At 37.0% G+C, this 27,236-nt stretch overlaps 1 protein-coding gene across 1 annotated transcript in view; it reads left to right on the plus strand.

Moving 5' to 3' along the window:
• LOC150091382 (uncharacterized) overlaps nucleotides 1-23,901 on the plus strand; it is a 576,879-nt gene extending 552,978 nt beyond the window's left edge. Inside the window, exons 13-14 of the mRNA XM_090390158.1 lie at nucleotides 7,964-8,172; nucleotides 23,504-23,901. Coding sequence (XP_090246284.1) covers nucleotides 7,964-8,172; nucleotides 23,504-23,646 — 352 coding nt within the window. The 3' untranslated portion in view covers nucleotides 23,647-23,901. The remainder of the gene's footprint in view (nucleotides 1-7,963; nucleotides 8,173-23,503) is intronic.
• Nucleotides 23,902-27,236: the final 3,335 nt, after the last annotated feature.

Consider the following 27,236-nt stretch of genomic DNA (forward strand, 5'->3'; position numbering starts at 1 on the left):
TAACTCAGGTTTAAAATTCTCTCTTTAATTTTCAATAAATATTTTAATATATAGCTAGTTCCCGACTTCACAAGTTAATTCATTCCTAGTGTGGGCTCGTAAAGCAGGAAATTATTTCCCATAGACATAGGAAATATTAGCTATTGAATAGTAGAAACTTAGATAAAGATTTTCTAGGTTATTGCATTGTTGAGGACATAACTCATGTTTTGAACTTAACGTTCAAAACAGGAGCTGTGTTCTCAACAATGTAATTAGACCATAGTAATGTTAAATAAAGGTCAACAAAACAATTGTTTATGCTTAAACAATGATTTATTTATCCAAAGAAATGAAAACATAGCCTTTAAAATCAAGAAAATTATAATAATAAATAAATTATTTATGTTAAAGAAATGTTAAAGAATGTTTATTCTTCATCATCATCATCATCAACTAAATGCACACTTGTTGATGGTTTATCACTCATTGTTGGTTTGTTGGAAGCACAAGGAGTCATCTTCTTCTTCAGAAATGCTTCAAGAGTCATTTTTTTCCAAGACAATTCTTCTCTTTTCTTTATAAATTTCACAATAGCATGCATAAGCATTTTTTAAATATTTAGCAATTTTTCTAGTGTGCCTGAAATTTGAATCTTTTTACGCAAATCTATTTTCTGTGTTGCTTTTTTCAATGCTTTTTATGTGTTGAAATGCTTTGTCAATCCCCTTGAGAGTGAAGGAATGAACAGGAGTTTCAGCTGCTAAATCATCTTCTTCCTCAGCTTCTTCACATTTTGCCATTTCAAGGAGGTCTTTATTTGTGAGCTCACCATTGTGTTCTTGAAGCAGATCAATGACATCAGTTGTTGAAACCTCAAGCTGCAATTGGTTAGCAATATAAATGACCACTTCTGTTTCATTTTGTATGATCTCTGCTGGTTCTTGAAATCCTTCAAGGTTATCAGTAAACTGATGGCAGAGAAATGAGATTAGCTCTGTGTGGGCAAAGTTTTTACTGCTCCAGCTAATAGAGAAGTTTTCTTAAAGTTTTACCATTGTATTGACTTAATAAAAAAATTAATATGTATTGGCATATTAATATGTATTGGCATATTAATATGTATTGGCATATTAATTTATTTTATAGAAGTAGTTTTGCATTCCTAGTTACGATACTTAGTTTATTTTGAACTTAGATAGAGATTTTGTAGGTTATTACTTAGTATTGGTAAAACTTGTACCATTTGAAACTTGCTGCCATTATGTAGTATCGATATGGAATAGCGTAACATATATATCAAACTTGATACATAAGGTATAACGTAAAACTAGATAGCGTAATACATAGCACTGTAGTAGGAATCTGTTAGCTTAGAATAGTATTGGCAATTAATTAAATTGTATTTAAAGAGAAATCATGCCCCAGCCTAGAGCAGCAAAGGAATGTGTCCAAAGTAGCGAAAATGCTGTAGTTTGGGGGAGAACCGAAGGGGACGATTCTCCAGCGCATCACAGTCTAAAAAAAATGTGCAAAATGCAACATGTTTCCGGATCTCTCTCTCTCGAACAGGACATGATCTAGCCATGGAGGATATCTTTGTTTGTGCTAGGTGCAGAGAATGTGAAGAAATTAGGTGCCAACTTCTGATGGGCATCTATGAGAGCTTGAAGAGTCAGATAGATGCCCTCAAAGGAATTAAAATGGGATCCCATCAAGCACACAGCTACCCAACTCAATGCCAGAACTCACTCTTGTGCTACAGGCAATACAGCAGCAATCTTCAGGGCAGAATGCACTGGTCTCATGTCAGCTAGTCAGTGTATTGTCAGTGACTTAGTTGTCAGGGAAATGGGACATTTATTGTGCAAAAAAGGATAGGTGGAATAGGACCAGGGTATGTCTGCCAGGGGCAAAAGTTGATGACGTTGCAGAGCAGATATCATCTTTTAAGGGTACAAAAGGTGATATCATCAAATGCACCAAAAGTCGATAGATATTGCCAGCATGTACTTTTGATCACTATTATTTACTGTTGTGAGGATATAGTGTATGGCGTCCTCAGTTCAGGACCCTTGCTTGAAACCAAATTGCTACTTAGAATTTAGGTTGGCTTCAGTATAATATAAATTTGTCTAAAGAGGAATAGGTGTGTTCCATTATATTTTCCTAGAATAGGCAATAAAGTTATAGGTCTGTATGAGTTAGGTTCAGTAGGATTTTTTTTCCCATATTCTTTAAGATTAATCTAATTATAGCTAGTTTCGATGCTTGTAGGAATAAACCGTCAGCTAAAAGTAAAAAATAAAGTGCAGCCATTATCAACCCACTGCAGGATGGAAACCTCAACAATTCATGCTGAAGGAAATGGACCATAATCTGCCACACTGGTCCAGTGCGGGTTGGCAGATCGACCGTATTCAGCAGTCAGGGGCTTGAACCCTGGTCTACTCGAAGAGTGTGTGCTACTGCACTCCCGCTCCTGCCCACTCAGCTACGAAGGCCCTAAACCGTCAGCTAAGCAGTGATTAAATAAGTTAAATAGAGTATCAGGTGAAATTTCTGCTAACTTTTTAATGGTTTCTATTTCAAGTAAGTCAGGTCCAGGGCACTTATTGTTTTTAGTTTTTAAGGGTGCTGCTTGAAGTTCTTCCATGGTGAAGGGTGGTTATATTGATATATTGTTATCATTTAAATTGTTGGCCATTATGTCACTCTGAGCCTTGGTTAACCCCTTGTTTCAACACTGGAATAAATGATCTAATATGTTATTTACAGATTCCACCCAAGTGTGAGTTGGGGCTCCATCTGCCTTAATTGTAGAGTTCACCCTGTCCTCTTGGCAGTTTGTTGGTGACAATCCTGTAGATCACGCCCCAAGGGTCAGCATTACTGGATGTCCCCACCAAGGCTGCCAACATTCCTTCTTTTTTGTCCTTATTACAGCAGTATATGAGTTTCTGAGAGTCTTTCAGGAATCTCTCAGAGCCTAAACCTCATTCTGGGGCCAAGTTTCCCTTGCTCTCTGGAAGTTGTTGTTGTTGTTTTGTTGGTTTTTAGGAGCATTAGCAACTAAGGCCATATTGCTCCGGGATATGCGGTGGTCATTCCTTGACCTTTCCGCATCCTCCGTATTTGGTGGTGATGGGCTCGAATCCCGGTCTAATCAAGAAGCGTGTGCTGCGCCTTCCCACCTAGCTACGGAGGCGCCTTCTCTGGAAGTATTTTCTGGCCTGGTACATCCTTCGCCTAAATATATTAAGTTCAGGGCACCACCAGAGAACAGCATTTTTCTTCGGTTTTCTTTTGGGTATTGCTAGATTGGATGCTTTTTGAAGCACAGTTGCTTAAGTTGTGTTCATCCAGCCTATAATTGTTGTTATGAGTCTGACTCTGTTGCTGTTCTATTTGGTTTCGGATATCATCAGTGAAGGTCTGCCAGTTGGCTTTCTTTAAGTTGTATCTGATTATATCTTGGGGTGGCTGTATCTGGCTGTCTATTTGTCTCTTTAAGGTAAAAGTTATAGCACTATGGTCTGAGGTGGTCCAAGCTTCTTGGACAATCCAATCTGTAATTTTGGTGGATATGGAATTTTGTGGCCAAAGTTATATCTATATCACTTTCCCACAGTGTACTACTGTAGGTAGGTAGATTGTGGGGTCTATTTATTACCTGTAGGGTAGAAGTGGCTAGGTAGTCTGTTAGGAGTTGGCCATTTTTTGTTCTTGGTCTGTCAACTGTACGGCTGTGCCTGAGGCTTGACCGACAGTTGGCATCCATGGAGACTATTATCTTAGGATTTGGAAGAACTGTCAGTACATTTTGTAGATAATGAATGCTAGGATTTATATCCTCTCTTGGCCTACAGTAGAGGGATACAACATCAAAGGATCCTGTTTGGGTAATTATTTTTGCACAAACTTCTAATGGGAAACATAGAGTTAACCGTTGGAAATTGTAAGAGAAGGATTTCTAATTGCTGTTGCTCTTAGTGAGGTTTCATGTGAAGATTCTATTATTCTGTATGTTCTAGGGTATCCCTGAACCCAACTTTGATGAGTATATGGCTCTTGGAATACAAGGATATCCATATTATTTCCCTCTGCTTTAAGCTTGATTTTATACTTAACTGTACGTGCTCTTTGAGCATTTAATTGGATGAAGAGCCCTGTCACAAGTCTGGTTTAAATAAAGGCCCATAATTGGTTCTCAGTTTAAGCTGTTTTACCAATTTTTTGATAGCTGGGACAATTATTGTCCCTAATACTATGGTGAAAATCTTGGGGACTTTCGGTTGAAGAGTGGCAATATTATGAAAACTGCAAATTTTGTAGGCTGTTTGTGGAATAGTGTTCCAAAACTGGACAGAGCAGCAGTCACCAGGCCAGTGTTAGGTACCCATGCTTCATCAACGGTAATGGTGAATCTACTGTCCTGCCTTGTTGTGAGTCAATAGATGGAAAACAGCGTGAAATGGCTGATCGTCGACTTTAACCAGAGGATGGCCAGCAGTTTTTTCGAAACAACGATCGAACAAATACTCATCCGTATGGACCTCGGAATAGGTGACTGGGCACCTACTCAGAGGTCCATGCTTATGGATACCTATCACCAACAGCACTTAAAAAGTTTGCTTGTGAATGGCATCATCGGACTGTTGATGATTGGAAACAAGTTGCTATTTCCTGCTATGCCATATGGAAGTAGTAGTAGAAGAGGCATTTGATGCAAGAAAGCAAGCATATGAGCTTATGTAGCATCAGCCAAAAAAAAAAAACAATTTCACATATCCATTCCCTCTAAATGTTTGTCCAGTTACTCCTTGAATTTATTTAAGCTATCAACTTCCACAGCGACAGATGAAAGTTTGTTCTAGCAATCGACTACCTGCTGGCTAAAGGCAAATTTCTGCATATCTATTCTACAAGTGCTCAATTTGAATTTATGCCCCCTCAGGTTTGTAATCTGAGTAAGAGGAAGAATTCCATCAGAATTCAGCATGCTCAACCCATTCAAGGCCTTTACACCTCAATCAGATCACCTCACAGATGCCTAGTCTCCAGATGCTGCAGTTTGCAGAATTTAAGCCTTTCTTGATAAGAGAACCCCCTTTGCTCCCCTCACCAATCTTGTTGCCCTTCTCTGTACATGCTCAAGCAACTCTACATCCTTCCTAAAATGAGGCCTCCAGTTCTGTATGCAGTACTCAAGGCGTGGCCTGACCATTTCCTTATACAAAGGGATAATCACCTCCTTTTCCCTACTAGAAAAATTCCTGTGTATCATTGACATGACCTGCTCTGGTAGCCTGTCTGCATTTCTCAGAAAACTTCATATTTGACTGCACAATTACTCCCAGGTCTTTTTCATATTCTACCACCCTATGTATAGTACCACACACTCAGTACATTTCTCTGGGGTTACTTCTACCCACATGCAGTACTTTAAATTTGTCAATGTTAAACTTCAGTTGCCACTTCTCATTCCATCTCCCGAACTTTTCTAGATCCTGTTGCAGTAACACACTGCCATTACTGTTATTAACAACCCTGACAACCTTTGTATCATCTGCATACTTGGACATTAAGCCTGATATGCCTTCATCAATATCATTAATAAATACTGAAAACAACAATGGGCCCAACACCCGAACCCTGGGGGACTCCATTAATAACATTAGTCCACAAAAAGCAGTGTCCATTGATTACTCTCTCTGTCGTCTCCCACTCAACTACCCTTTTATCCATTGTAACAATCCCTTTTGTGAATTGGGGATGCATTTGCACATCTCCAGTCCATGGGGACTTATCCTGAGAGAAAGGTTGCTCTCATAATTAATGCTAATTATGCATGATTGTGGGATGATTATAAATTAGCATAGGGATGATGCTCACAAATATAAAAGCCAGAAAATGTGTTAAGGGAAGTAAGGGAAGAACTGAAAGATACAGTTCGTGTTTTAGACTGAAAAGGATATCATATGAATTGATGAATTGACTAGAGAGAAATAAGAAAAATGTGTGGGATGATTATAAATTAGCAGGAGCAAAAGAGGATCTATCCAGTTATTTTAAAAGAAGCAGCAAAAGAGGTAAGCAAACTTTTATCCATAATTATGAGAGCATTCTTGGATTCAGGTGAGGTTCCTGTAGATTAGGGTATGCAAATGTGTCTTCAATTGACAAAAGAGGATCAAAAGGCAACATGATCAATTACAGACCTGTAAGCTTGACTTCTGTTCTAGGACAAATAATGGAGTCATTAGTTAAAGAAGTTCTGCGAGATTATCTTAACAGGAATGGAACTATATATATAAATGACAGCATGGGTTTGTTGTGGTGGGGAGGATCCTGTCTGACCAATCTGATTAGCTACTATCTTATCAATCTGAATAGACCCAGTAATAAAGGAATTGGATGCAAACAAAAATTCTGATATCATATATTTAGATTTCAGTAAAGCGTTTGATACAGTTCCACCTGAAGTACTTCAGTACAGATTGGAGCAGTGTGAGGAGGCAAATTATTCCTATAGCTACAGGGGCAGTTAAATTGCATAAGACAGAGGGTAGTTATAAATGGGCACTGCTCTTGTTGACTAATATTATTAGTGGAGTTCAGGGTTCTGTGCTGGCCCCCATATTGTTTACAGTATTTAGTAACAATATGGATGAAGCTTATCAAGCTTATTGTCTAAATTTTTAGATGATACAAAAAGTCAGCAGGGTGGTTAATGACAGGAATCAAGGATACTACTGTAGCAAGACCTAAATAAATTAGATAGTTGAGCTGAGAAGTGACAATTAATGTTTAACGATGGTAATAAGGTACTACATATGGGCAGCACTTTCCCAGAATAATATACGAATTAGAAGATTCTACACTCAAGGTTGTGGAGAGCAAAAGTGACCTGGGGGTAATTGTACAGTATAACATGAAATTCTCTGAGCAGTGCAGACCAGCTTCTAGAACAGCTCATGGTGTTCTGTCAGTGCTGTGCAGGAACTTTGTCAGCAGGAAACGGAAGTGATTATCTCATTGTATAAAGCAGTGGTGGCCACATCTTAAATAATGAATACAGGTCTGGAAGCATCACTTTAAGAAAGATATGTATCTCTTAGAATATGTGCAGAGAAGAGCAAACAGATTTTTCAGGAGCACAAAGTAATAGTATTACCACAAAAGACATTGGTTCTGCAAATTGCAGTGCTTGGAAGCTAGTCACTTGTGAGGAGACCTGATTTAAGTGTTTAAGGCTTTAAGTGGATTGAGTAAACTAATGGTGATATTATTTTAACTTTCTCACACCATGCCCACATTGGGATATAAATGGGAAGAGGATGGCTGCAGGACAGATGTATGAAAATTTGTTTTCAATGAGAGAGTAAGTGATTATTGGAACAAACTCCATTTGGTGTTGTGGAAGTCGGTAGTTTGAATAAATTTAAAGAACAAATAGATATGTTATAAGAGGGATAGAGAGATGAGATGGGGTGGGTTTTTTTGTTGTCTGATGCTGTATAAGTTCCTTCTTCCGTTGTTTACCAGTACTGCCAATAATAATAAACATGCCATACCATAATCTTTAAGTTTTTTTATCTTACTGATTTGTTAGCCCAGGATTTTTTTTATTATTTCCATATTTTTAATATGAAATTTGTTATATGAAATTCATGAAATGGAATTAAGTGAAAGGGTTATCATCTGATCCAGCAAAAAATCCAAAAATATGCATAGACCGTGCCAGGTGTTATTCATTTTAATATTTATATCCAAATTGTGATTTTAACCTTAGAAGAGGCTGTGGAGCAGTTTATATTTAATCCTTTGTACCACTAATATTTTTTTGATAGTGTGTGTGAATTTGGTTGAATTCATGCTTTTATTTTCCAGTTTTAAACAAATGTTCTCTTAGTATTAAAAACAGTCCTAAAAAATGTGCTCAGTATTGTTTTACTAAAAGAATCCCTTTCTTTCCCTTTAGTTATCTTTTACCAGATAAAAGCAAGTCAGGAAAGCAGAAGACTCCTGTAGTAAAAAAGACGTGTAGCCCAAAGTGGAACCATACTTTTGTGTATGATGATGTAACTTTGGATGAACTACGAGAAAGATGCCTTGAACTCACGATTTGGGATTATGACAAGATCACTAGCAATGATTTCTTGGGAGGAATCAGGCTTTGCTTAGGTTGTGGTAGGTACTCTGTTGTGTGAGTTTGTGCATGTTTGAAGAATGAATCATATTTTCCCTAAGTTAATAATTTTTAACAGATATTTATTTAAAGTATACCCAGTAAAATAAAATAAAATAAAATATTTCCAGAAGCTTTCGGAACTCGTGTCCCTTTCTCAACTGACAGAATTTTTAAATACATTACAAGCAAACTGTGGCACGTTACTCATTCGTCATTGTTGTAGCACGGACGTGTGCTGCCTTGCGCCAGTGATCATCCATCAATAAAACGGTTGTCTCCAGGATTGGATGTATACGCATGCCTTTCTGGCGATTTAATGCCTTAGGGTTGTTCATTATGTTTAGTGACTCTAGCCATAGGCGGTGGCGAAAGTGTCGCGCGTGGTCCACTATCTCAAAGTCGCGCTTGGGGTCAAGATCGTGGTTGGTAGCCCAAAAATGTTCTGCAAGCGCGGACTGGTCAAGTTTCGGCAAGCCGGATTGCTCTGTCGTGTTCCGTGAGGCGATCCTGGAGACGTCTCGATGTCTCACCTACGTAGCAACTGTTACAGGCCCTACAGGTGATACGGTACACTACATTGCTGCGTAAGACAGGTGTGACAGGGGTCTTCACACTGGAGACAAGTGAACGTAGGTTCCTACCTGGTAATTGTACACATTTTATGTTGTAACTTCTCAGGATCTTCGAGATACGTCCTGACACTCCTATAATAATTTTTTATAGCATGGTGTACAGAAATGCAAACATTTCTAGTCCAAAGTCACCATATCAACTTATGTGAAAGATATGTCCTGTTATGTGTCTATATGCAGAGTTCATTATAATTAAAACATCACATTTTGGTAAACCGTAGAAAGAAAATGGATAATTGGAGAATGTTATGATTTGAACAAAGCATATCCAAATCATGGGGAAAATGATTGACAGGTATGCAGATATGTACACTAAGCAATGGTGTTACACAAGGTAGGAAAGGTTGTCCAATGTGATTAGATATAATTAAATTCACAGTGGATATGCAAGTTCATATGTTACTTATCAAGTTGTTTTGTGAGAATGAATTGTAGCAATGTGGCATTTGTGCTCTGTACATATTACTGGGAGGGGGTCATATCATGTGGACTGTCCAGAATGATGAATGAATTTTAGAACATATCGTTTTATGAGAAGTGTTTGGGAAATAATGGGTAGTTACTGTGGACAATTTAACTTGTGATGAAAGCTGCTAGAGAAAAGTCATCTGGTGTGGGAGATGTTTTGCAGCAAATCAGAATATTGTGGGCAGCTGTGTTGTAAACTATCATGCAGTTTTAAATTAGAATCTTATAATAGTCTTGGTCTGATGAGGACCATTTTGAGCTGAAACATGGAACTGTTGGATGGGGAGTAATACCTCATGTTGTCTATTAAAGATGGCTACACTCCTCATAGATGATAGACATCATGTGTGAGGGATGCAGCCATCCAATTTCATCCTCAAGTTATTTAAAAACAATGGAATGGCTGCCTCTTAGAATCAGTTCCATGATGGGAGAAATCAAGCTTTGCTTTGATGGTGGTGGTGGTGGTAGTTACTGTATTGTGAGATTATATTTTTGTTATTGTCCTTTTGATGAACCATGTCATTCTTGTCCTTAGAGAGCAAGGTTGTTTGGAAACCATTATATATAGAATACACAATAATTAGTGCATACAGACAGGCCAACACCAATATGGTGTTGGCCTGTCTGAATCTCATGATTAAGAACAATCTCATGTTTATCTCGTGAGTAGGAAAGATTACAAAAAAGGGAGGGGACAGGCATAACATCAGCAAGTTTTACCTTTCGAACATTGTTGCCAGAATCAACGTCTCCAGTTGATAAGTGTACCACTGCAGAGGTTGAGGGCTGTGGAAATTTAGAAGGGGTTTTTTCGAACACATCACAAAATTTCTCTGCTGCTGTAGAATCGGCACTGGTGACTTCACTGCATACTTTAACATTGTGGAAACCAGCATGATGCTTGAACCTGTTAAATCACCCACCCACCCATTGCTTGCCATGAACTTGACTTAGCATTAGCATTAGTAGAGGCATTTGATGCAAGAAAGCAAGCTTATGCAGCATCAGCCAAAAAAAAAATAAATAAATAAAAAATAATAAATAAATAAAAAATAACCACTTCCACTTCCCCCCTCTGTTCATTCGAAATACCTGTCCAGCTGAGCCTTAAACTTATTTAGGCTATCAACTTCCACCACAAGGGATGGAAGTCTATTCCACCAACCAACCACCCACTGGCTAAAGGAAAATTTCCTCACGTCTATCCTACATCTGTCTTTTCTCAATTTGAATTTATGCCCTCTCAGGTGATTATTCTGAGCAAGAGGAAGAATCCCATCAGCATTGAGCATGCTCAAACCATTCAAGGCTTTATACACCTCTATCAGATCACCGCGCCGGTGCCTAGTCTCCAGACACTGTAATTTGCAAAACTTGAGCCTTTCTTCATAAGAGCACCCCTTTGTTCCATTCACTAATCTTGTTGCCCTTCTCTGTTCACCGTATTTATCCTTAATATCTTCATAAATACTTGTTGCTTTTGCTTGAATGGTCATTAGACTCAGGGGTACTCGCTTCTGAATCTGATTTTCCATCCATATTATTAATAGCTGTTCCATCTTCGATATACACCTGAACGCTCTTTTGTGATCACTGTTGATCTTAAATGCATTGATCCTTTAACATGTTCTTTTATATGCACACTGTCCTTTAAAATAGTTTTCATAGTTGAAGCAGCGAGACCTAATTCCCGTGCTATAGATGACAAACTTTGTTCTGTTTCTTATTTCTTAATCATTTTCATCTTCATTTCTAAATCAGTTTTGTTTGGTTTCCTAGCACTACCACCATTTGCACTTTCTGTTAGTTGCTTTCCCTTCATCATTCTAATAAGTAAATAGGAATGAAGAGAGGATTCTGAAATTTTATTTGTTTCTTATATGATTGAAGATTTCCGTGAAGGGGAACACATTTCACCATAATAACTTAAAAACCCACACAATTCCAGTTATCGGGATTATCGCAAATGCAATAAGATTCAGTTTACTACCTGTATGGCCCCAGGTGCCAAGCATTTGTGACTGAGCGATTTCTCTGTGACTTTCAGGGCAATTATTTAAAAATTATATATAGTTCTTTTACGTTCCTCTCGTTAAGCAATCTATTTATTTAATAACAGCCTTTGTCAAAAAAGTACTTGTACAGGGCAAGAAAGGGATGCCACCTTTCTTTTTTCTCATAGGTTTATTACTAACCCCATACTACTTTTCGCTTGGTCACACCAACCACTGCTCCTACCGCCCCGTGGTGGGGCCAGAAACCTTGGCAGAAAAGCTCATCTGCCGAGGACCAAAAGGAGCAAATATGGAGCAAAATGTGTTTCCCCCTCTAGAGCTGACAAGCTCTTGGCCAGTGAATGATACTGATTTTGACATCTCACAACCCATGAGGTTGAAAACTAATTCACCAACAAGAGAGTTTTCTGCATTTCTAATTATGCACTCACTTTCAGACCAACCTGTCAGCAAGTTATCTCCTTTCCTCGTCCAGAAAAACCTGGACAGTATTGCTGGATCTCCTAAGACTATAAAAAGGCTACAATCTGGAGACCTACTATTAGAAACAGAAAGCCATAGACATTCAGAGAAACGTTTACAACTGACAAATTTTGCAGGTATACCAGTGAGTGTATCTCTCCATAAAACACTAAATACATCTAAAGATGTGATATCTAGCTGGGATCTGTTGAATGTGACGGAGGATGAAATAACTCAAGAACTTCAGGATCAAAATGTTATTGCAGCAAAAAGAATCATGATTAAAAAAGACAATAACTTTATGCCTACTAGGAATATTATCCTTGCATTTAATTCCCCAAACCTGCCATCATCAGTGAAAGCAGGTTATCTTCTTTGTCCTTACGTACCTAATCCCTTGAGATGTTACAAGTGCCAAAAGTATGGCCACTCTCAGACAACGTGCAGAGGAAACCCAGTATGTCCCAACTGTGGATCTTCTTTATATACTCAATCTGATGTTTGGCGACAGAAAAGGCTTGTCCCAACTGCAAAGGCAACCATCCTACGTACTCAAAAACATGTGACAGAGGAAGACTGAGAAAAAAAAATTGTTAAATATAAGGTTGAGAACAAGGTAAAAAACGTGTTACAGATGGAAGCTATCAAGAAGTGAGAAAAATAATTGCTCCTACTATGCCCAAACGTACCTATGCCAATATTACACAAAAACAACAAACAGTGTCCACCCAAACTGATGTTACGTCCCCTTAAACATATCAATCTCCGACTGAGCTCGAGCTGTCCTCTCTCAGCAACAGTCCAGTGTTCCTAAGCACTCAGACCAGGCAAGTAACACTCCTCTTACAGTACCAGTGACATGTCCTTCCCCACCAATGATTGCTACTGCATCACATAGTAAAAGTTCCAATTCAAAAAAAATATATATTCCATACACCTTCATGGATACTAATTACTCATCCAACCAGGAAGACCCGATTTTAGAAATATATGTGGAGGAAGAAATGGACACTGGTCAGCCTATATTTCCAAAAAAAGACAGACAGAAGTCTTACCGACATAAAACCGCCATACTGAAAAAGCAGTCCTTGTACTCATCTCAAGTAATGCCTTATATTTTACAGTGGAATTGTAGAGGACTTCGCAGCAATATTGATGATATCCTTGACCTTATTCTTCATTACTCTCCAGTGGGTTTTTGCTTGCAAGAAACCTATTTAACTTCCAAAATTTCCATCTCCATAAAGAACTACTCTATATATCGAAAAGATCGCAATACATAAATTGCAGCTTGTGGTGGTGGGCCATCTTGATCAACTCTTAGATCCCAGCGCAGCAAATTGCTCTTCAAACAGAAATTGAAGCTGTTGCTGTACGTTTCATTACTCAGATTGCGATAACACTAGTTTCAATCTATTTTCCACCAAATCATACCTTCTCTTATCAAGATCTGGAAAAACTTCTAATGCAGTTACCTTCACCTGTCTGTTTGTTGGAGGATTTCAATGGTCACCACTGCTTATGGGGATCTTCTAAATTAGATAAACATGGTGGAATGATTGAAACCTTTCTGGATAGGCAAAACCTTACCATTCTTAATACAGGTGAACCCACTCACATACAATTGCCAACTGGACAAACTTCGGCAATTGATCTGTCAATATGCTCCCTGGTAGTTTCCAGTCATGGAATGGTCTGTTATGAATGATACAAGTGCAAACTACTCTGGTTCAAAAGGACTTTGTTTTATTAGGGGAGACTATTGTCAGGGAAATGGGGAATATTTTTTGTAATTAGGACAGGTGGAGTAGAACCAGGGTATGTCTGCCAGGAGCAACTATGAATGATGTCACCAACAGATTGTCAGATTTTAAGGTGGGGTAAAGAGAATATTATTATTCGTGTGGGTACTAATGACATTAAACGTATACGATCCGACGATTTGTTGGTAAAAATACAGGACCATGCTGAAGAAATGCCGCAAGCTAGGCCACAATGTCTGTGTGTCTGCAGTTCTGCCCAGACACGATAGGAGGGATTATATGTTAAAAGCCTTGTGGATTAACTCAAGACTTGAAGGACTCTTCAAGCCTTTTGGGGGGAATTTCTATCAGCTTGGCCCACACTTGTAGGTAGAAGGAATTTGTTTTGTAGAGACAGGATACACTTAAACAAAGGTGGTGCAAAAGGTTTTTGCCAGTATTATTGAGGATACCTTAAAGGTTCAGGGAAACTGCTAGTTGGGGGGGGGTGTGGATAATACTGACACACGTTTATCTGATAATATTGGTCAAAGTAACTCTTGCACTTACCTCAAGAGTTCTTATCTGTTTCCCCAACTGGACATATTATCTAGATGCTCTGGGGGCAGAAACATTTCAAGTGAGCAGGTAGCTAATGCCAGGGAAGAGACTTAAAGAACTTAAAGGGTTATGTTAACATTGTTAAATATACAAGATCAGCACGTCTTAATTGTTTATATAGTAATGTTAGAAGTGTCGTCAATAAAAGGAGCTAATTCGAACTGCTAGTTAAAACAAGTAACGCGAACATAATAGGGCTTACGGAAACATGGTGCCACCCGGAAATAGGGGATGATGAGTTTCGGTATGGCTTGTATAATGTATTTAGGAAGGTTAGGGTAGATAGAATGGGTAGTGGGGTAATGCTTCTTATCAGAAGCAACTTGTGTGTGACGATAGCTTTCCCGGATTCAGATGTTTCACGTGCTAGTATAGAATCTGTATGGTGTGAGATAGTTGGAAACAAAGGTATAATGCGAGTAGGAGTAATCTACAGACCACGTGATTGTGAAGACTATGACAAAAGGCTCTACATGCAAATGGAATGGACAAGTAAGCATCAATGTCTTATTATGGGTGATTTCAATTTGCCTCTAATTGATTGGAGAAAATGGGAAGGAAACTCGACATGGAGAACAAAATTTTTAAATCAACTAGATGACTGTTATTTGTATCAAAATGCCAGGGAAAGTACTAGAGAAAAGAATATCCTAGACCTCATCATCACCCATGAATCAGATGACATAACAGGGCTTGACAGTAGAGGAACCAGTAGCAGGAAGTGATCATGGAGTTCTACGGTGGATGATGAAGAGAGAGGTAGCAGTAGTAAAAGGCAAAGGAATGGGTTATAATTTCAGAAAAGGAAATTATGATGATGCCTTAAGGTGCTACATGGTCTCTATTAACTGGGAAGATATCGCACAGAGAACGAATACGATTGAACGAATGAATTGAATTGTATGCTTTTAAAACATTAATCACAGACACCTTGATTGCGTATTTACCATTAAAAAAATATTCCACAAGGAGAGTTCCAAGTTGGATGAATAGTGAAGTTGCCACATTACTTGAGTAGAAAAAGGTGGCATGGAAAAGTTACAGAGCAATAAAAAGTACTAAAGCCTATAACAGCTACAAGATGATGTGTAATAGAGCCACAGAAAAGGTTCGACAGGCAAAGACAGTTTATGAGAAATCACTAGCAAACAGAGCAAAGAGGGGGGGATAAGGAATTCTGTACATATGTATATAAATGGTAAGAAGAGCAGGACAAACCAGATCGGACCTTTACGTAAGGGAAAGGGGATGGTATTAAATACACCAGCTGCCTTTACAGATGAACTCAACAGTTATTTTGCATCGATATTTACAGAAGAAAAACCTTTTGTGGCAATGGGAAATTTTGGGAACGAAGTTGAAAAATATGTAATTAATGATATTGAAATTTTGCAAGATTATTTAATGAAAAAACTTTCGAGCCTACAGGCCAGTAAGACTCCTGGAGTTGATGGAATATACCCTATGATCTTAAGGGAGGCGGCAAGTGAGTAGGAGACCGGTAGAATTACTTAACAAGTACAGGTCACTGTTGAACAAAAGCCAAGAATTAGGCTTGAATTTGAAAGTGTCTGCAATTCTGCCCAGACGCGATAGGAGGGAGTATATGATGGGAGCCTTGTCGATCAATTCGGCCCTGGAAAGATTGTGCAAGGCTCAAGGGGTAGAATTTTTTTCAGCCTGGACTGTACTTGTTAACAGGAGAGATTGCTTCTACAGGGATGGGATACACTTAAATAGAAAGGATGCAAGAATATTTGCTGATGCTATCGAGGCAGTGTTAGGTGGGTCGGAAAATTGCTAGCTTGGGGGGGGGAGACAAAGACCAATAGATTGACAGTAGCCACTGGCAGAGGTGAAAGAGATTCTTGCACTGCTTCTATTAGAATGAGCAGAAGCCTGAAAAACAAGATGCATGATATTTCGGAGACTGCTGGGAGCCATTGCGGTACAAGTAAACATATGAGTTGTGTTAGGGTAGCTAAGAATAGAAACAGGTGCAGGTATACTTGCGTGTACACCAATGCTAGGAGTTTAGTAAACAAATTTGATGAATTTGAGGTATTGCTCAAAACATCAAAGGCAGATATTGTTGGGATATCAGAGACGTGGTGTCACACAGATATAAGGGATGCAGAACTGGAATTTGGGGAGTACAACGTCTACAGAAAGGATAGACAGGATAGGAAGGGGGGAGGGGTTATGCTATTAGTTAAGAAACACATAAAAACCAAGGAAGTGAAGCCAGTCAACATCGCTGGACAGTGCAGTGTTGAGTCGGTTTTGTGTGACATAAGCATAGGGAGATCAAAATTGAGAGTAGGAGTGTGCTATAGGCCTAATGATTCTGATGAGTATAATAAGAAACTGTACAGGGAAATAGAGTGGGCCAGTAAATCAGAGAGTCTTATAATGGGGGATTTTAATTTCCCAGATATTGACTAGAATTTGGGGGTTGGTCACTCACACACTAGCAAGGCTTTTGTGGATTTATTGGATGATTGTTTTCTACATCAGCATGTTCAGGAGGCAACTAGAGGGAGTAATACTCTTGATTTGATTATCAGCAGTGATTCTTCATGCATTAAGAATCTGCAGATAAATGAACCACTAGGTGACAGTGATCAGTGTGCTGAAGTGGGATTTACTCAAAGAGGTAACTACCATTAGGGGTAAAGGGAAGGGTTATTGCTTCCGTAAAGGCGACTACGATGGACTGAGACAGTATTTAAATTCTATACAGTGGGACCAACTGATGATGTTACCAACAGCAAATTCAAAATGGGAAGCATTCAAAGAACTTATCTTGGAAGCTACTAGGCTTTACATACCAACTAAGAAATATTGTTCAAGGTTTAGGCCAAAATGGATGTCAGATGAACTAATGAGGCATATGGCAGAGAAGAAAATGCATGGGATACTTACAAATTAACACATGACACAGAAGCCTATGATAGATACAAGTTGATAAGCAACCAAGTTACAAAGGAGGTTAGGCAGGCGAAGGCAGATTACGAGAAATCCTTGGCAAGGGATGCAAAGAAAAACAGCAAAGAGTTCTTTACTTATGTAAACTCTAGAAGGAAGGGGATGAATCAGATTGGTCCACTTGATATTGATGGGTCAACTGTTGATGATCCTGCTCAGGTAGCTAACAAACTAAATGAATATTTTGCATCGACATTCACACATGAGGAGTTATTCAGCGAGGGGAATGCCAGAGGGTAATTCAACTCTAGCAGTAAGCTACAGAATCGTGAAATAACTGGGAGTAAAGTGGAGGATAAATTGTTGAAGATAAACACAAGAAAGGCACCCGGGGTGGATGGGATCTATCCAGTTATATTAAAGGAGGCAGCAAAGGAAGTAAGCAAACCCTTAGTCATAATTATGAGAGCTTCCTTGGACTCAGGGGAGGTACCCATAGACTGGAAATGTGCAAATGTGACCCCAATTCACAAAGGAGGATCAAAGGCTGACACAAGTAATTATAGACCTGTGAGCTTAACTTCTGTTCCAGGAAAGTTAATGGAGGCACTGTTAAAGAAGCACTGCAGGATCATTTAGACAAGACTTCAGTTATAGCTCGGACACAGCATGGTTTTGTTAAGGGGAAGTCTTGCCTGACCAATTTGATTGGATACTATGATGCAGTCACAAAAAAACTGGATGCAGGAAATAGCTTTGATATTATATACTTGGATCTTAGAAAGGCTTTTGATACTGTTGCACATGGAAGACTGCTACACAAATTGGAGCAGTGTGACATTGGAGGCAAATTGCTGCTATGGATAAAGGGGTGGTTGAGGGGGAGAAGACAGAGAGTGGTAATCAATGGGCACTGCTCATCGTCAAGCTTAATGTCCAAGTTTGCAGACGATACAAAGGTTGGGAGGGTTATCAAGGACACTACTGACACTATGCTGCTGCAACAGGATCTGGAAAGGTTGAGCAGATGGGCTGAGAGGTGGCAAATGAAGTTTAACATTGACAAATGTAAAGTACTACATATGGGAAACAGCAACCCCAGAGCAACGTAGTGTGTGCAACCCCAGAGCATCTTCAGTGGTAGGGAAAATCATGGAGGCAATGATCAAGGGTAGAATTCAGGATCATTTGGATAGAATTGAAATTCTCAAGGATACTCAGCATGGTTTTGTAAAGGGAAAATCATGTTTAACAAATCTGGTTCGCTATTTTGAAAGGTTCATTACATGAGCTGGATTTAGGCATTAATTTCGACATTGTTTATTTAGATTTCAGCAAAGCTTTTGACTCAGTCCAACATGAGCATTTGCTTTATACACTGGAACAGGTTGGAATCACTGGGAAAATCGTTAGATGGATATCAGGATGGCTTCAGGGCAGGAGGTAGAGGGTTATGATAAATGGCTATTCCTCAGATTGGTTGATGTAAGAAGTGCGGTTCCCCGAGGATCAGTATTAGGACCACTGTTGTTTTTAATTCTCATAAACAACATTGATAAAGGAATAGAGGGCGTGATGTTAAAATTGGTAGAGTAGTTATTGTTCACTGTCAAGCTGAGCATCTGCAGAGAGAGACCTAGATAGACTTCAGGAATGGTAATCCCAAAATGACTTATTCACTTGGTGGAGTTCAACTAAACCCAGTACTGGAAGAAAGGGTCTTGGGTGTTACGATACGGTCAGACATGAAATTCTCTGAGCATTGTAAACAGGTTGCAAGGAAGGCCCGTGGTGTCCTAGTGATGATCCCATTATATAAGGCTTTTGTTAGACCACACTTTGAATACTGTGTTCAAGTATGGCAACTTCACCTAAACAAAGACATCGAGCTTCTTGAAAGGGTGCAAAGATGGGTAACTTGCCTGGTGAGATCGGCAAAAGGGCGGCCTTGTGAAGAAAGACTTCGAATATGTGGGTTGCAGAGTTTGGAACCTAGACACCTTAGAGGAGATTTGATTGAGGTGTTTAAGGCTCTGACAGGCATCGGTAAAATGAATGAGGACGAAATTTTTGAAGATTATAAATGATGCTAGAACTAGGGGACATAAATTCACGTTACGGGGGAGAGATGTTTGGATTCGACTGCAGAAAGTTTTATTTTAGCCAGCAAGTTATAAATTACTGGAATAAGTTGCCTACATGGGTGGTAGAGGTGACAGTTTGGGGGAAATTCAGTATCTTCTGGTGAGGGGAAACGCATAGGATGATAGGTTTAATTTCCTTTTCTTTTATTAATTATTAGGTTTTTTTTTTGTTTTTTTTTGGCTGGTGCAGCATAAGCCATAGGCTTTCTTGCACCATGCAGCCATTACTAATACTAATATACTAATCCCATGGGCAGCGATCATTTCCCAATTATTTGTAATATGCTCACTGCACAACCACCATTAGCTCAACCCTGCAGGAAATGGAAATTCTCTCATGCCAACCGGGTCAAATTTCAGTCAGCTATCACCCTGGATGAGGAAATTATATGCTTACAGCCATTGATGAAGTAACAGAATATATCACATCCCACTTGTTATCAGCAGCAAAAAAACTCTATTCCATTAACGAATCCTATGGCCTGACACCATTTTAACTACTGGTGGAATGAAGAATGCATGAAAGCAAAGATGGAAAAAAATAAAGTGTGGAATTTATTTCGACAATCACCAACAACAGTTAATCTCATTAACTATAAGAAACTAAGGGTAAGATCACGTCTCATTAAAAGACAAGCCAAAAAGGATTCTCCTGGACCCAGTTTGCATCCACTATAATTAGAAACACTGACTCCAAATTAATATGGAAGAAAATTAGACAGCTTTCTGGAAAGTAGTAGCAGTAGTGGCAAGTGATGCAACTTCCACAACGACAGATGGAAGTTTGTTCCAGCAATTAACCACCATCTTGCTAAAGGCAAATTTCCGCATATCTATTCTATATATGTCTTTCCTCAATTTGATTTATGCCCCCTTAGGTTCATAATCTGAACAAGTGGAAGAATCCCATCAGAATTCAGCGTGCTCAACCCATTCAAGGCCTTATACACCTCAATCAGATCACTTCACAGGTGCCTAGTCTCCAGCCACTGCAATTTGCAGAACTTAAGCCTCTCTTGGTAAAAGGATCATTTCATTCCCTTCACCAATTTTGTTGCCCTTCTCTGTACACGCTCAAGCAAATCTACATCCTTCCTAAAATGAAGCCTCCAGACCTGTATACAGTACTCAAGGCGTGGCCTGACCATTGCCTTATACAGAGGGACAATCACCTCCTTTTCCCTGCTAGCAAAATTCCCGTATGTTATTAACAAAACCCCATGACCTGCCCTGGCAGCCTGTCTGCATTGTTCAGAAAACTTCATATTTGACTGCACAATTACTCCCAGGTCTTTTTCATTTTCTACCACCTTAAGTGTAGTACCACGCAGTTGGTACGTTTCTCTGGGGTTACTTCTACCCATATGCAGTACTTTGTATTTGTCAATGGGTGCCTCCATAGCCAGGTGAGCAGGAGCAGCAGTATGTAGTACATGCTTCTTGATTAGACCAGGGTTCGAACTCGTGACCACCAAATACGGAGAATGCGGAAAAGTAGGGAATGACCACTGCATATCACCGGAGCAATATGGCCTAAGTTGCTAATGCTCCTAAAAACCAAATAACAGCAACAATAATCATCAGATTATTATTGCATGTACATAACACAGAAAGCAGTGTGTTTGTGTAGAGACAATTAGGAATCCTTCTCTTTATGCACTCTTATCTGTATGTATTATTGCTTGTGTCAACTTTCAATTCAAATATCAATTACTTCCATTAGAATTATTAATTCAAACTCTCAACAGAAAGTTGATTGTTTTTCTTACAGTTATTCATGACTAATATAAATCCATTACTGTTCCAAGGTCTTTTATTATCAGTTTTTTTTTTTTTTTTTTCAGTACTTTTAAATTAAATTCGTACTTATTGGGTTACTGTATAACAGTTTTGCATTGTTGTGATATTCTCAGCATATATCATGACTAATATAAATCCATTACTGTTCCAAGGTCTTTTATTATCAGTTTTTTTTGTTTTTTTTTCAGTACTTTTAAATTAAATTCGTACTTATTCGGTTACTGTATAACAGTTTTGCAATGTTGTGATATTCTCAGCTGTTTTTGTTTGTTTGTTGTTTGTTTGGTTTTTAGAAGCATTAGCAACTAAGGCCATATTGTTCCGTGGGGGATATGCGGTGGTCATTCCCTGACCTTTCCGCAATCTCCGTATTTGGTGGTCACGGGCTCGAACCCCGGTCTAATCAAGAAGCGTGTGCTACGCACTGCTGCTCCTGCCCACCTGGCTACGAAGGTGCCGCTGTTTTTGTGTTGGCAGTGAATTTTAGTGCAATTCATGCACTTAAATTCACTGTCTATTGCATTTATTTTGCAAAGAGTGGAATATTAAATTTTTTGTTCTTGTTATTAGTAATAATAAATTTCAGTATAAGCTGAACACAAATTTTATGTACTATTCCAGTTTTAAATTTTAAAAACAGTGAAATGAGATGGAAAAAAAGAAGTTTTCTATTGTTTAGTGGGACTCAGTCTTGTTGACATGCTAAAAACATTCAGGCAGTCCTCCCTCCCCAACCACTGAATCCATGGTATCTTTAATTGATAACTAATTTCAGATATGTTCAGAACATGGGATGGATGCTGGAATATTGTTTCAATTTGTCATTTGCATTGGTAACATCATGTATACGTATTATCCACCTTCTTCGTATATTATTCTAATGATCATTCCCTATCGAGTAACTTGAACTAAGTTCATGTTGATATTCCAGTATTGACAACCTTAGTTGCTGAGATAATTTATTTTCAAATCACTGTCATTTTCCATTGAAGTTTGGTAAGTCATGTCCTTGATCATTCACAAAAATGTCTAAAGGTATAGTGCTATGTGGCAAACATGGTGGTCAAGGAATATGATTTGCAGGTCTAATACCATTTTGCTGAAGTTTAAGTAAAGTATTTGCCACAAACTCCCAGTGTGGTGGTGCTCTGTATCTTTGAGGAATGGGAGACATTGGACAACAGTTACGGACCTCATGGAGACATTGTTATGAATCAGTTACGGAGACATTGGACCTCAGTTTATGGGCATGTGACATACTCAGGTAATCTTATATTTGCGATCAACATATTTAAATTAGATCTGTACCATTTATTATGTTATTGGGAACATTTTCTTCTTGTAACTTTATACTCAAACCATTCTCTTAACTTGATGTAACTTGCAGTGCTTTCCTAGCCAATTTTTTGTTGATTTCTGTGTTAAAAATTTGAAAAGGTCCGTGTTGAAGAGGAAAATAATGGACTACAAAGTTGACAATATCTTGTACTTGTATATGATTTCATGCAACTTTTTGGTATTTTGTCAAATAACTGACTTCTCTTCTATTGAGGTAGACTTTTTCTCCTATATATGTGATAAATAAGATTGTGTGAGTCTGTCAATCTATTGTACTGTTTTTCTTTTTTTCCTGCTCTTGTGGATTTACTTTTTCAGTATTAATGTTTTATGAGGATTTAATTAGAATATGATTATAATTACATACATAATATATAACTGCAATCATATCACAATTAAAATATAGTAATAACTCATTGTGCAGAAATAATAGTTGTGGGCAGACTTTCAACAAGATGATTCAGTGTTTAGTAGTGCTGAAGCTCTTAAAAACTTGATTAATGTAAAATATGTAATTCAAACTAATAATAAATTGAAGAGCACAAAAAAAAAATATTTTTGTTTTAAAAATTCCTTCAGAAAACTTCCTAGTGGTGGGTTGTTTACAGATTTGAATTAACACAAAATATATTGCACATTTTGAGAGATGTTCTTAAAAGCAGTTTTTAAGAGCATTTGCATATATGCAAAAACTCATGTCTCAAACTTGTGCAACTTGAAGGACGCCTTTCATTCTTTTTTAGTTGCGTGTCATATTTGGGTGAAATAAACCATTCAGCATACTGCACTTGATATTTTTTTTATGGCATGCAGTGTTAGATTGAGCTAACAGTTGCATTTTTTTAATATCTTGACTAATTGCTATATTAAGCCTTAATGATGCCAACTACTCATTTTGTGCAACCATCTATAAAACTTTATTTCTTTTAAATTAAGTATGCTTAATGATTGTTCTCATTTACTCTTCTTTTCTTTTCTTTTTTTTTTTTTTTTTTTTATTTACTTTAGAGTAAAAGTAATCTTCAGCCTGTATATCTGTAAGTCACTACTACTATATCTAATAGTATTGATGACATCACTACTATTAGTTATATTATTAGTTATATATTAGTTTTCATTGTCCATTATCTGTTACAAATAAGATTTTACTAAAAGCTTACTCTTGTTTTTTTAATAGGCAAACACCAAGGAAGAGAAGTAGAATGGATGGATTCATCAGGAGAAGAAGTGTCTTTATGGCATGCAGTGTTAGATCGGCCTAATATGTGGGTGGATGGATCACTCCTTCTGAGGCCCAGTATGCAGTCACGTCGTTCTTGAAATAATGATTTTCAACCACATAAACACAGTTGCCCTTAAATAATCAGGATGTTTGTTGCAATTTAATTGTAACATTTGAACTTTGGTACAACGTCAACCTGATGTTGTGCATATTCACTATGTTGACTTGTAATGTATTTTAACACCATGGCAGTGCCATGGAGGAATTCAAATATTTTACATACTATTATTGCTACAAACAAAGAGACTGTAGCATAGTTCCTACTGCATGGTTTTTAAGAGCTTCATGCTGATCTCAGCCTTCACTTGTTAGTATATCATTCTTTTTCCTTCTTTTTTTATTTTTGTGTGTATTTGTATGTACGTATATATGTTTTTGTGTATGGAAAGTAGATTTTTTTTTTTTTGGGTGTGGTAAGTCAGTCATTTCTGATTTATTTTTCTATTATTTTATACCTACCTAAATATATAAATGGGACTGTTTCATATAGACTTTTTTGTAGCCTGCAAGGCTAATTCAAAATATTTAACATATTTAAATAGAAATAACAGCAGTTTGTATGAATGCAAGTACACTTCAGTATTCCTGTAAAATAAAATGCATTGGTAGATATTTGGTAGAAAAATGCTCAGAATATATAGCATATCATATCAGTTGTTTTTTAAAACAATTATGATTTATTTTAACCAAGTTCCATATAATCCCATTTAAATGATTGGAAGTAAACATTTCTTTAAAAAAAATTGTTCTATAATGAGTGTTGTCCTTGTCTGCTGAATTAGCCTCTTTTACATAAATGTTGAGGAACAGCATCATTCAGTTTTAAAATATTTTAAAACTGAATGATGCTGTTCCTCAACATTTTTATTACTAAACTTAAAGAACCATGTGATAAATCACTAATAGATTTTTAAACAAATTGTTTTAAAATTTGTTTAAAAAACAAGTTTTTAGATTATAAAAAGGAAAGAAAGGTAACAATTGATTAGTTAAGAGTTGTTTAAATGTGCACATTTCAATTTACATTATGCATATAATGTAAAGGTGCTCATAATTAATTTACAGCAAAAATTTAGAGGTTAAAGGAAGTAAAGCAGAAAGACAAACTGTACAAACTCTCGTAAGAGGAAGCTGTCATTAGACACATGAGATGTTGTCGTCTGATTAACCAAACTGAAAAAAGAAAAAACTCTTAGGCCAGATGGTCATTAGATCCTTGGTGTAAACATTCCTCTACTGTTTCTTTCCGCCACTCCCATTTAAAAATCAGTAAACCATTTCAATGGCTTTGCTTGTTTTGCAGCTACTGAGAGAGAGAATTCTGTTTCCACATCTGATCGCTGCTAAATTTTTACTAGCAAAGAAATACCTACCTTAATCACTGTACTATTCTGCATCTAAATTATTTGTGACTTGGCTAAAATAAGTTTATTGCTTTTCTTTCAAAATGTGCATCCTAATATTATTGTACCTTGCATTTCATTGTTTCAGGAATATCAAATGCTGTGTGCATTACATATATTTACTGCAGTTCAAGTTTACACATTTGTTTAGAAATTTTTTTCTTTCCTTTTGATATTTCATTAAAGTTGATAGCTAATTATAGAATATATCATTTTTAGTTAATAAATTCATTTGTTTACTAAACTTTTATTATCTTAATCAATAATTGAAGTGTAAAAATATTATAATAAAATTAGAAACCTTTATGATGATTTTACTGTTTAAAGATTTAAGTGGAATTAAGAACTGTATGCTATAAGATTTCAAGGCATTAATTTCATTATACAATATATAGATTTAACAGATATCCTTAAAAAATATCATGAACTTTTTAGGAATATTCAAAGAGATGAAAAGATATTTATGAAACTGTTATGCAGTTTTAAGGAAGTTATAACATTCATGTAATGTTTTTGTTTTTAAGAATTGCAGATAATGTTGAAAGTTAATCTACTGATTAATGCCAAAGAAATTTAAATTTCATATGAATTTTAACTCTTTATATATCTTAAGTCTGCTGATGAACAGCATTTAACATACCTACCTTTAATTATCTGATATTTTAACTTTAGAACAAACAAATTAATCTCTCTCTCTCTCTCTCTCTCTCTCTCTAAATATATATGTAAATAGTATTCAGAAAGTTGCGTGACACATATAAAGAAACACACAGTTGAGAGATCAAAAGACAGCAAACTAGTAGTAGAGCAATATCCTGATGATGGGATTTGTGGTTATTATAGAAACACAATTTGACTTTGAGCATCTGCATCAGAGGGTGCAAGGACAAAAGGAGAACTGATATGAAGACATGAATCTCTGAAGTCCTTAACTCTATCCGTTTCAAAGTAATCAGTTTCAAACAGTTCCTGTCTCACAGTTCACTGCATTCCCTATTACACAGTTGTTTGACTTCTTTTTTTTGTAGATGTATCTCTGCAACATTTGTTCAAATTGTATCATAATTTTATCCCTCTTTTCATGTGAGTTTGTAAATGTATGAGCATCCATTAGCTTCGGCACATCTCTTCACATATAGCAACTAGACTCCCAACAAAAAGAATTTCATGAAATTTTTATGTTTAGGTTCTTTAAACGTTTGTTAGGCCATTCCAAATGTAATTGAAATTGGAAAAAAGGAAATCTTACAATTTTTAATACATATCTCTGATTATTTATTTATTATTTTAGAGTATAGTTTATGTTCAGTAGGATTTTATTAAATTTTGTAATGCATCTATTTAAAGTGGTACATAAAAATTAAATGAAAGTAATTGCAAAAAAATGAATAATTTAAGAAAAATTTCTAAAATAAAAATATTAAAAAATTTTGTGAAATATAACATAATGCATATATTACATAAATTGTTTAAATCTTGTTATGACATGCACAGCTAGCCATCATCCATTTGCAGTTCCAGTTGAAACATCCCAAAACAGTAATGATATTAAAATCTAATTTGAAAATTATGTTTATTTCTGCATTCACTTTCTGTCTTGAAGGATACTTTGGTTCTTCTAGTGACAGAGACCAACTTTAGCCTTCAAGGTTTGAAATTATGCTTACATTAGAGATCATGATACTGTTATTCATGAGTTGATCTAAATTGCTAGTATCATTTTAATACAAATAGCATGACCTTTTAGGTAAAGATGCTATTTATTTAAAGCTCAAGATACCATCAGGGCAGTCAAGTATTCTTTGAGTTTTAATTAATTAGCCGACTCGCCGTTTTGATGATTTGTTCCACTTGTAAATTACAGTTTCATCTCTTGTGTGAAGCATAAGCCCATACCTCGAAAGCCAAAAGTCTATGTCTGTGACTGGAAGGACCAGATTGTCTTTAAGATAGAAATCAGATGCATAAAAGTATATTTAAAATTATTTCAGTATCTGCATTTAAATATAAATAATTCCACAGCCATTACTAAAATTCAGTTTGTTGATTGTAACATAGACATTACAGTAAATAGCAGTATTGTGCAATGACAATCTTCATCATGGCCATGGAAGTTTGGGTAAGATTACAAAGTTGAATTCTTAATGTGCTGTTAGCTTCACATTTATCTTATATATTATTATATCTAATACAAACAGGAACTTTAGCAATATAGGCCATCTTAT

Source organism: Mastigoproctus giganteus, chromosome 1 (assembly GCF_048544385.1).
Source record: "Mastigoproctus giganteus isolate SK-2022 chromosome 1, ASM4854438v1, whole genome shotgun sequence".
NCBI classification, from domain to species: domain Eukaryota; kingdom Metazoa; phylum Arthropoda; class Arachnida; order Uropygi; family Thelyphonidae; genus Mastigoproctus; species Mastigoproctus giganteus.